The 12,482-nt window shown below is 34.6% G+C and overlaps 1 protein-coding gene across 1 annotated transcript; it reads left to right on the forward strand.

Moving 5' to 3' along the window:
* Positions 1-2,249: 2,249 nt before the first annotated feature.
* LOC131046883 (protein DETOXIFICATION 33-like) lies at positions 2,250-10,067 on the forward strand. The gene is made up of 9 exons (XM_059210528.1): positions 2,250-2,369; positions 7,657-8,195; positions 8,345-8,431; positions 8,647-8,700; positions 8,912-9,153; positions 9,311-9,429; positions 9,543-9,629; positions 9,849-9,920; positions 10,032-10,067. The coding sequence occupies exons 1-9, from the start codon at positions 2,265-2,267 to the stop codon at positions 10,065-10,067; spliced, it is 1,341 nt and encodes a 446-aa protein (XP_059066511.1). The 5' UTR covers positions 2,250-2,264.
* Positions 10,068-12,482: the final 2,415 nt, after the last annotated feature.

Here is a 12,482-nt window from a genome sequence, read left to right on the forward strand (position 1 = left end):
AAGTAGGTTCTAGGCTCAGTTTGAGATTAGAAGAGAAGAACTTACAAACAAAGATAGAGGAAACAAGACAAATTACAACAAGAAAGAGGATGAATATGGTGCCTATCCCCATAGTTCACTTGGACTAGAGTGCCTAGCACCATAGCCTAGGTATTTTGATCTAAAAACTGACCACATAATAGTTTGGGAGCTCCTAAGTTTAGTTAGATTCTTGATTTGTAATGGGAGACCTATAAGGACTATGGAACCTATCCCCATATTCCAGCCATTTTAAACTCAGCTTTCTGTGACTGGTTCCTCTCCGCATCTCATTTTTGGATCAAGGTTTGCTCTCTTATTTCTAAATTTTTATTTATTTTTTTATGTTGTTTATTGTCAATTGTGTACCATTTAGCCTCGTTCTTTTCATCTATCTTATCCAATCATATCAAAGCACAAAAGAGAAAAATCAACTCATTGTGCCTAGCACTCCCAAGGGTGTGTAGTTGGGCCCATAGGTTATTTTCAAATGTAATTGGTGGGATTGGATTTGATTCCTAGTTTGCATGTTTAGAATAGTTAAGCTCTTTTCCACCATATTAAATAACCATTGTACACACACATGGGTCTACTAAACATAGTTTGATCTAAAAATTCACCCCTAGTCCAAATAATATTGGGTTAAGGGTCATGAAAGAAAATTAACAAGGTTTCTAAGGGATGTGAAAGGTTTTAAAAACTGACATTGATGGCTCTTCTCATTGCAACCCAAGTGCTACAAGGCTAGGTAGAAATGGGCAAAATAGGGTTGGATTGATTCACTTAAATTTTTTACTACTATAGAAATTACACTTAAAATTAGATGGAGGCTTGAATAATCGTTTTGGCTACTGAGAAAGCCTGTGAGATGGAATACAAGAAAATAATTTGTGAGATTGATTCTATGATTTTGATCTTCCTTTTGAATAATGGAAGGTTTTAAGACTCATCTTGGAGATTGACTTCATATGTTGAACAAATTTTGAGCAGGTTTCCTTTGTTTACAGTCCTATAGAATAAAATGTTGCTGTGAATGTTTGGTCAAATGGACTTCTGATGTCAATCAGACTTGGAAGGTCATAGATTGAGTGTTGGAAGGTCATAGATTGAGTGTCCTTGTCCTTTCTTGAATCTTCATAGTTTCTTTATCCTTTTTGTAATTATTTGGTTTGATCTAGTTTATTTTTTTCTCAATATGATAAGTTTTATTGGTTTCGTGGTTTCTTTTGATTCCTAAAGATGGTAGATTTGTAATAAAACCCTTTCAATATTTACTTTTTAGATGTTACAAATAATTGTTATTGTTTGAAAATATTATACATTTTTTTATAAATATTTGATTATATTTTTAGAAAAACATTAGAATAAGTTCCAAAAAGATGTATCAAATTGACTTACAATAATTAGTAAATAACGTAAGAACAATACATATTAATAAATATAAAAGAAAACCAATCAAATAATAAATTAAACTTACCAGGAAAGTGTGCCAGTTGTAATGTATTCAGCTGTTTCTTCAAAATGGTTCCAAAAACTGAATCGGAATTGGCATCGATGGGTATGCAACTTTCACAATCACGCATATTTAAATCCCATTTCTACCAGTCAAACAGAAAATTTAATCAGAAAGTCCAGTCCATTCAGATTTATAATGCGTATAGAGGTTAAAAATAATAGTTTAGAACCAATCTTGACATGGAAGGCTAGATGTAAATGTATTTCTGTATATTTAGAATAGACAAGATGTTTGGATCTCTTCTAAACTATTTAAAAAATTAGTTTCATATAAGTCATGTACTTTGGAATTAATACCGTCTAGCTAAAACTAAAACTATTCTGTTATTTTATATCAAACACAGTCAAGGTGACTATCACATAGATCTAGATTAACGTGTACCTGCCTTTCAACAAACATACCTTCTCAATGGTCAAGACTAAGACTACAGAAGACCAGAATATTTTAAATTTAATCTCATTTTAAGATAAACATAAGACCATGCACGGAGGTTGTATAGTTGTCTCTGGTTGTAAACATGGCTCATGGTCTTAGTTCACCATTGTTGAAGGAAGAGGAGCAAGATAATGATATTAGTAACCATGAAGTTACTAGCAGAGAGAATATCAGGTTAACTGCTTTGGTTAGTATTGTTAGTTTTCAACAGCTGATAAAAGAAAGTTGGACAGAGTCAAAGAAGCTGTGGAGAATTGCAGGGCCTGCTATTTTTACCAGAATATGTACATATTCAATGGTATTGATCACAAACATATGTGCAGGCCACTTGGGTGTTGTGCAGTTGGCAGCTGTAGCAATTCAGAACACTGTTATCGGAGGCCTGGCTTTTGGATTGGTGGTCAGTACAACATTTGCTTGTCTTCTTTTTTCAAAATAAGGCCAACATTCATCTGTTTTAAACTTGTGCTGGGTGCTCAATATTACATTTACAGATAAAAAGATTTACATTGATTTTGTCTCTCCATCCCCACAAAAAAGTAATTACGTATCTTTCCTTTTTCAACTTTTCCTTTCTTTTTTAATATAATTTTTTTATGGGTTTTTAAGTCAGAGACTTCTTACAATGGCATCAAAATTATAAGTTAGCATTTTGATTTTTGAATAAATTTCCAGCGTGCATATAAATATCTGAAAAATTGAATTGGTAGTTATGTTTTTACCAAAAGACGATGTTTATAGATTAAATTTGACATTCACTCTCAATATAATATCGTTATAGAGAAATTTTAATTTTTACTTTAGTATTTTTTTAAAGGAAAATGTTTAATTTCTATTTAAACCCCAAGAGAATATTTTTGATAGTTACTATTGAAGGTTTCTTGGATTTATTAGATGTAGTACAGGTAGGGGGTTAAATTGCATAGACTTAAAAAAATATTTAGAGATTAAAAAAGAATATTAAAAAGATAAAGCTTGACACTATCTTGCATAAATATGATGGCATTAAGAGGTCTAGAGTGTAAGGACATGAATATCTTAACAAATAAAACAACTCTTAAATAAATATAATAACTTAAGATTTATATATGTTGATATTTTTTTAAATGAATGTAGTTAAAATATCAATGCTAACCTATTGCACTTTAATTTGATATTCTAATAAAAAATAGGCATTTGAGAAAGTTGTGTCTCTTATTCAATATATATTATAAAATATATATAAGCTAGTTTAAAGATAAAATCATATTAAATTAGAAATTGAAATAATCAAATAAAGATTTTCAAATAACAATGATTGTCATTAAAAGTCCAATGAATAAAAATTCAAGGAGGTTTGTTACAAAAGCACCCCTAGGAAGCCCCAAAGGAGAACAGGAAAATAAAAGGACAAGAAAAAAAGATAGATTACTATCACCTTGAATTTTGATAAAGGAGTGAAAGAAGTTGTGAGATTTGAGCTGAACAAAGAGATCCCCAATCCATAACATTTCAGCTACGATCAACATCGAAATCCCATTTTGTCAAAAAATCAGCAACCACTTATGAGGACTATGAATAAAAGAGATGAAATCAAAACTTCAAGCCGATCAAAGAATTTGGCCCTCATAATAAGCCAACTTCCAGGAAGAGTGGGTAATTTGCTCATTATTCAAAAGGAAAACCAAAACCATAGAATTTGTCTCACAAATAACCTTTTTCAATACCGATTCACAACCTTTGTCCATAGCTTCTAAGATAACAGGAGCCTCCATGTTGTTATTTGTAGCAATCCTCATAAATGAAGAAAAAATGAAGTCAATTGACCCAATACTATCTCTTCTAATTTCACTAATCTCTATAGGACCTAGATTACCTCATGAAGAACCATCAATGTTAATCTTATAGAATCCCAAAGGAGAAAGAGACCAATATAATTAGCAATCAAATAACAGTTGTTCCTAAGATATTTAGTAATTAAAAAATACATCTAAATTTGGCAAATATAGTTCAACGGTTCAACCTATCTCCTAATTTTGACAAATCAATTTGTCCTGCCTCCTATATTTTTGGAGTTTGTTTGCATCACCTTTACTTGTGGATTCTCCCCAAATATCTCAAATGATAAATATTGTGGAATGGTATGCATTGAACCAGTTCAATTGGGTTCATGCCCTTAGAACTCATCTTTTAAATTTTTTGTATCCCATTCAATTCATACCATTTTTTTCTCAACCACACTACACTCCATTAAAAGACCACCCAAGTACTAGTTTGGCATGTGGACTCAAAATTGTAGTGATGACTAAGAGCCCCATCCATTTTAGCCTATTTTTTATCCCCAATAGATTTTCCATTTGACTTGTACACCTTGGTACTTGTGAGGTATTTTAAATTCATCAACATTGAGACCCTATCCACTTAAGACAATATCACCCCCATTGTCATGGCACTTAAGGTCGTACATATATTTTTTACCATCCTCTATATTTTACACAACTAAAGGTTCATGTCAAACACAACACCCTTCCATTATGCATGTGTTTGTCTCTATTCTATTCAAATATAATCATTCCAAAGATCTTACACTCTCTTGAACTCACCTAGCTTAATGATAACGTTTATTAGGGCTGTCAACTCTCTCCTAGACTAATCCCATCTAATGTCCAATTACTCTACTTCATTACACTAATATTATAAATGCACCTACAAAATTTTCATTAGAAAATTTCTATTGCGCTTTGCTAGTTCAAGCCCTTGATTCAACACTTTTATTTTCAATATTCAACCTAGTTAGTCTACTTCACTTGATTGGGATTGTGTGCCAGCTTCTCCAAGAAACCTCACCCATCCATGAGAGAAGATTACTCTCTTTCATCACTAAGATCCATGTAGAAAACCTAGCCTCATGCGTAGGTGGTTGGACTACTCTTCTTTTTCTGTAAGGGAAATGTCCTAGGCCATTTTCCTAGCTCCTATTCTTCTTGAGCATTCAAACCAACCCTACCACCTATGTCATTGGTTGGCTATTTGGATCACTATTTGTGTTACATACCTTGGAGGTTTTCTATGAGAGTGTAGATTGATATCCCTTATAATCCTTGAGGTTGTTGAGATCCTCTTGTCATACTTTAATACTTCCTTTATTAACATGTTGTAAAATTGGATAAAATGAGGGTTGAAACATAGAAAACTCTAATTTATACCTTAAGTATGGTCCCAAACTTAAACATAATTCTTAGGGAGGGCAATAGGTCAGCTGACTACATGGCTAATCTAGGTGTGGTTAGAGATGATGAAAAGTGGTGGCAGGAAGAGGATTCCTTCCCATTCCAGTTGTACGAGTTGGCAAGGAAGGACACTAAAAATATCTCTTTACTCAAACATTAATGATGATAGATCACATGTGTAGGTATTTTCATAGAAAAGAGCGAAGGTGAGTTTCTAGATTGTTTCTATGGCTCTGTTTGTTTTGCATTGACCTAAATTTTGGTTTTGGTGTCATTTGAAAAAATCACAGAAGTAGTATCATAATGAGTAGAGACAAAAACATAATGGAACCATCCTCATGTGAGCTTTGGGAGAAGAATGAGGAGGTCTAGAGGGAAATTGTGGATGGGGGGATGGAGCCCTTTGTTCAAAAACTTCATGGACATAACCATAAGCTCACGGATTTATTTGTGAGTAATTGAGATAACGGGGTGTTGCGTGTGTATGGGGCAGAGTTCAAAATCGATGAATCTTTCATTGCCAAGAATTCTGGGCTCGGTATGGAGGACAAAAAGTTCTTCAAGGAAAGGAAGAACTCGGAAGAAGCCCTCTCAATTTTCTACGATAAACAGTGTGAAAGAAGTAGGGTTAAGAAGAACCCGGATGGTGGCTACAACTAGATGGACCTTCAAAGTCTTTGGGCAGACATGGCAAAAATCATAATGAGGTACATTACCCTCAATGGTCGCTTTGCTAGCATATTATCTTACCATTTCACAATTCTGAACCATTTTAGGCATGACAAAAGAATTTCCATTCCATTTTACTTGTTATCTTCTTTGGAGCTATCCATAGTTAGCATTCTAAGAATGAGGATAACTTGATTCTTCAAGAGGGTTTAATCTTCCTAATAATGGAGTATGAGAAGGCCCATGAGGTCAAACCCTCCCCTACTCTGAAAAACCCTAAGTCTTTAGCCAGCCAGGAGGTGCATGATGTATCAGATACGGAATTTGACGATGCAGAGGGTAGAAAGGCTATGGATTGGAATGATGTCCAGGTGTCGGACGACTCGGATTATAAACCCTCAGAGGATGAGGGACCCTTGAAGAAGACCACTCCTAGTAGTAGGAGCAGTAGAAAAAATCCACCTAGATGGGCTGCCAAAAAGAAACCCCTTGTTTTGCAGACCCACATTTTGGGCCCCAAAAATTAGAAAAAATAGAAGACTGAAAAAAAAGGTGGTGAATCTTGACAAGGAGGATAATGAAATAAAGCTTGACATCCCCCTCAATGTGGACCCTAATGAGACTAAAGATGATGAAATGGATGTTGATAAGCTCCTCGGAAAGTTGTTGATGTATCATGAAAAGTGTTTCCGATGGTTTTTTGGGGAAATCAATATTCTGAAATAGGGGATTAAAGATCTCATTCCCCCTTTCACTGAGATTCAAGCTCCAGATAAGAATAATGAACTCCTAAAGTTATCCTAGCAAATTGTGAAAGATATTAAGATCATGAAGACTTAACATGAGGCAAAAATTGATAAGCTGAAGAAAGAGATACAAAAACTGAAGAGTAAACTAAAGGGTTTGGTGGACGTTAGCAAGGAAGCCATGCATAGCAATGTCGGGTGTCTCAAAAGAGTCAATGAAGAAATTGTCATGCAGAAGGAGTAGATGACCAGAGGTGAGAGATTCTCGGATATCAACTTGACTAAGATGAACCAGGAGGTGTAGGTGTCCACGAGACCGGGTACCAGGACTAGAAGCAAACATCAAGTAACTGATAGTTCGAGGTTCATTATGGAGGAACTCCAAGAGATTAATAATAAAGTGATTCATTAATATGTTGAGCTTATGAAAGCTCTTTCTTAGTTTGTTTTGCTAATGTGTCCTGTTTAGGTCTTTTTTTTGCGGTTTTCTATTCTCAGGTGAATCCCCCATTTCTGTAACTGGTTAGCGGCTAATTAGACCCTGGAAACTGCGTTTAATTTTTTGTTGGATTTGGGTTTCGGATCCCTTAAAACCCGTTTATCTTAATCAAAAATATTATTTCCTTTAAATTCAATACAATTAATTATAACCATAATATATATTAAACAAATAAATAATTTATAAATGTATAAATAATAAATATTATATTTATTCAATTAATTAATTAATAAAAATAAATATAAATATAAATTATGGAAATAAGTTTCACCTAGGGGTGAGTACCTACCTTCGTAGTATTGTATTAGGGTTGACCTTAACTTCAAGTTTGACTCATACTGATAAATACAATTAGCATAGTTAAAGTTGAATTTATTTCTTAGAATAAATATTTGTTAGAATTTGATGAGGAAATGATTTATCCTTAAAGATTTTTCATAGACTGACTAGCTATAAACACTCCATAACACTGGTTTACTTAGTTTATATCAATTCTAGTAATTGTTAAAATCTTTTTTTTTAACTGAATCCACCATGTCAAAATTCTAACTGGTTTCTATGCAGTTGGGAATGGGCAGTGCATTAGAAACACTTTGTGGTCAGGCCGTTGGAGCAGGTAAACTTCAAATGCTTGGAGTGTATTTGCAGCGTTCATGGTTAATATTACTGGGTACAGCAGTGCTTTTGAGTTCTATTTACATCTTAGCCACCGCAATGCTTAAGCTACTGGGACAGGAGGATGATGTAGCTGATCTAGCGGGAGAATATGCACTTTGGATGCTACCCCAACTGTTCGCCTATGCATTATATTTCCCAATGCAAAAGTTTCTTCTGGCACAGAGGAAAGTCATGGTCATGGCTTTTGTTACCTTTGCTGCACTGATAATCCATGCCTTTCTGAGTTGGTTATTAATCTTCGAAGTGGATTTGGGGTTGGTTGGATCTGCTATTACATTAAATCTATCATGGTGGATTATCAATGCTAGTCAGTTTTTGTATATAGTTTACTTTTTCCCAGATGCTTGGAAAGGATTCTCCTGGCTTGCTTTTCGCGATCTCTGGCCTTTTGTTCGACTCTCAGTTGCTTCGGGTGTTATGCTATGGTTAGTAGCATGGTGATTGTGGTTGGTTTCTGCTCTGAACTCAATATCTTACAAAAAAAACCTTGATTAGGAGACGACAAAACAATATCCCTAACGATGTGAATCAATCTGCGTCACTCATTTTTATTTGTGGTTTTTTATATTTTCAGTTTGGAGATCTGGTATATGGTGTCACTGATTGTTATGACTGGTCATTTAAAAAATGCAACAATTGAAGTGGATGCGCTATCTATTTGGTAAGAAGCATCTCCACAAATCTATTTCAAAAATCCAACTTTTGTCTTCAATACAATATGTCAAGTAGCACATCTTTTCACCAAAATCTACAAAATGGATAAAAGGCCCTGTACACAAATTGACCATCTAGACATGGTTGTTTGAACTTGTAATCTGCTGCAATTAGTAGTCAAATGTACCCCTTTCGACGGTTTTCTATCTGTTCCTTTTGCAGCATGAATTTGAATACATGGGAAGCCATGATCTTCATCGGTTTCAATGGTGCAATTAGATATGAAATTTTCAGATAGTATTATCATGTTTCATATTCGTTTTGGTTTCTTTTGAAATTAAACTTATTAGCCCGAAAGTATACCCTAATTTATAAAGAATACGGAGATTACTTAACAAATAAAACATTTCTTTATTTATTTTTTGTGGTGCCTGCATCATATCTTTGGTAAACTTGAAAGCAGTGCTTAGTTTTCATTCAATCTATGCAGTGTAAGAGTATCGATTGAACTGGGAGCTGGTCGCCCTAAAGCTGCAAAATTTTCTGTCATCATCGTGGTTCTAACATCATTGTCTATTGGACTTATATGTATGGGTATCATTCTTGCAACCAAAAATGAGTTTGCAATACTATTCACGAGTAGTAAAGTGGTCATGGAAACAGTGTCCAATATGGCAATGTTACTTGGAGTGACGATGGTTTTAAACAGTGTACAACCAGTTCTATCAGGTAGAGTGTAAATACCAATTCACAATTCTTGGTTTACATGGCTGTAGTACGGAATCTTCGCAGTTTACACTATATAATTGATGACCTCTTCGATTATGGGTTCATACAATTGTATCATAATTTCTTAAGACTTTGTTTTTGTGTGCAAACAACTCAGCTGTGGCTGTAGGCGGAGGTTGGCAAGCTCTGATAGCCTATGTAAACATAGGGTGCTACTATGTTATTGGATTACCCCTTGGCCTTCTTATGGGATATAAGTTCGACCTTGGAGCAAAGGTTCACTTAACTTCTTCCTATTAGGAATGCTAATCGTCGATTGACCTTTGTTGTCTGTCTATTAGCAATAAGTACAGAGATATTTTAAATTCCATCTTTGTATGCTGAAACAGGGTATTTGGACTGGCATGATCTGTGGAACAGCCCTCCAGACTGTTATTTTATTGTTAATCACATATTTCACTAACTGGAATCGAGAGGTAAAGCATCATATTTCTGCAGAGGCTGTTATGTGCTAATTAGTTTTTTATTTTATATTGCGGAACGGTTTAAACTACGCGTATTAAGTTTACATTTTTTAAGTTTAAAAGTGTTAAACACTTAAAATTGACTGACATTTTCTAGTCTTAATATGTTGCTTAATGTGTATGGTCACACTAAGAATACAATTCTATACTTAGACTGGCCTTGTATTGCAGGCTGCTCAAGCTGAAGACCGTATAAGGGTATGGGGAGGATCAGCTGAGTCTTATACAAATAGATCATCCAAGGTAAGTGAGTGCATGTTAGATAGATTACTTGCAAAACACTAGGAACTGCACAACTCAAGTGAACTAACTTTTTATCATATTCTGACTGATCCTCTCAAATTTGAGTTGCAGCGGGAAGAGAATGTTGAATATGAGAGCATCCCTTGATAAATTTAGAAGACCATATACAGAAACCTTTGGCAGATGTCTTCCTGGGAACATATTTGTTCTAAATTATCTAGAAGATCCTCTTCTGTGAAGATGAAAATTCTCCAAATATTTGAAATGCTGGTGTAAATTCATTGTGTTGACAAACGACATGCTCAACTAGATGATTAATCGTTAGGCTGGTTGATGTTACGGATTTTTCTTTGGGTTCAGTGATTTAAAATTGTAGAAACCTTTGACAAACAAGCCATGCCATCAATCTAATTTGGTAGAAATATGGCATAGTTCATTCAAGTACATAAACAGTGGTTTATTATAGATGGAAAGAAAACGATTAGAAAAGAGATGATATATGTAGAGAAATCTTTGTGAAGAAAAAGTCCACTCAAAGAGATCTAAAGTTTGCATTAATCATTCAAAATAGCTAGACCAGTCCAAGTACTCTATTTTAATATTTTAGCTATTCATTACTTCTGCAACTTTAATTTGTTTTTGTTTTATGGCCAAAAGTAGAACTATTAATGGTTTATGATAAAGATCAATAACCAAGTGGTCTACAAGCAAAATATAATTGACACCATGTGTTAGGAGTTACAAGCATATTTTGTTTTGGAAAGCTTTAAGACTTTTCAGATGAACTTGCACATGCAACCTCACTAGAAGACAATAATAACCTATGAAAAGATAAAATAACAACTCATTATATCTAGAAATGACAACTTAGTCCCTACATATAGTCAAAGATGCGTTCATGCACCATTTACAATTTCATAGATAATGCTCAAACAAATAGAAGGGTTTCGCCACCAAAGATTTTGTCGGAGTTTAGTTGTTTCAAAGAAATTCTTCTATAGTTGAATGCGGACAATAAACGCAATAGATAAAACTATCGTATTATCCACCATTTATTAGCCTAAGAGCCTTTGATTTCTATTTCTTATGTTATTGTTGCTGGATTATCTGTAGGCATTGCTTCCATTAACCTGGCATTGGTCAAGGCACTAGTGCAGGAAAAGTTGTTGAATGTAGTAGTTCACTCCATGGTAGGGTCTAACCGTATAGTCAATATGAAAGGCCCCTGGCTCTATCTAATTTTTTTTATTTTGTTTTCGATAAAATTGGATGAGACAACTAAAATTATATTGATTATATATATTTTTTACATGTGTCTAGTTCAAAGAGCACTAAAGAGAAAGAACCATTAAGAAAACCCTTCAGTATTACTCAAAAGAACATAAGCCTATCTACCCATTACAAAAAGCCCATAGGCATACCAAACCCCCCAGATACATTACAATACATTGCATTCCACATTAGATATAAAGGAAGCTATAAGAATCAGTCTAACAGAAAGCATCTGAAGATGGAGTCGAGAATGTCCACCAAAAATCAATGCCATCACCCCAAAATCCAACCTGTCTAAACACCACAAGAATCCAAAGCTCTGAAGAAAACAAAACTCAGAGCCATGAGAGAACCAAGAATAAGAGATCTTGCCATCACAAATATGGTGAGCAAACATAAACAAATCCAAATAAGAAGCAGTGAAGGATATTGAAGACCCTCAGGAAGAAGGATGAGACCGATCCAAAGAATAATCCAAAGCAATAACCCAAGGAGTAATATTAGAATAAGAAACCCTCTGCAATACCACATTAACTGCTTTTTCCAATTCCTCAGAAAAAGCCACCAACCACCGAATTTGGCAAGAATTCTCCATAGAAAAATAGAACATGATGTTAGAGTGAAAAGCAAGAGAAAGATTGAATGAAAGCCATAAGTGCCCACCAATAACAATATAACAAAGAACGAGATCACCATATGATAATTATCCCATCATAAGAGAAAGCTGCTAACATGAAGTTGATCACGCAATGATAAAGCCAGCAGATACCATAATAACCCCAATCATTAAAACAACTCCTTGAATCACAGATCAACCATGATGCCATATGAAACGAAGAGAGAATCAAGTCCTTAAGGTACAAAACCCTAATGGAAAGGCATCAAACAACTAGTCCCAATGAAAAATGATTACCAAAAATAGAGGATCAAGCAGATACTATACAAGTACCCCTGTCGTATAGTTACTGACTAATATGTAATGATTGCCTAAATCCAAAGAGATCCCAAACTTATGAAAGAAGTTCAAAAAAGCCCGCCAACCAAGATAACCAAAAGCTGACCACTCAATCGAGAAAGAATAACTCCACCATCCAATCCAAAAGATACCCCGCCTACCCCCAGACTTTGTGCGGAGATACTACCAAATATGAATATTACAAGAATGTTGCCATAAGGCAGGACAACATGCCCCCTATAGCCATATAGGGAAGTAACAACCACATAAAGCAAGGAGACATGAGAAGGTACTAACACAATAGGCATCTCAGACCAATAGAAGAAACCCCAAAA

Source organism: Cryptomeria japonica, chromosome 8, assembly GCF_030272615.1.
Source record: "Cryptomeria japonica chromosome 8, Sugi_1.0, whole genome shotgun sequence".
Lineage (NCBI taxonomy): Eukaryota > Viridiplantae > Streptophyta > Pinopsida > Cupressales > Cupressaceae > Cryptomeria > Cryptomeria japonica.

Coding starts and splice junctions, on each gene's coding strand:
- LOC131046883 (XM_059210528.1), top strand. CDS start 2,265: ATGGTATTGATCACAAACATATGTGCAGGCCACTTGGGTGTTGTGCAG. Junction 8,432..8,646: donor GTGGATGCGCTATCTATTTG/GTAAGAAGCATC, acceptor TTCCTTTTGCAG/CATGAATTTGAATACATGGG. Junction 8,701..8,911: donor ATCGGTTTCAATGGTGCAAT/TAGATATGAAAT, acceptor ATTCAATCTATG/CAGTGTAAGAGTATCGATTG.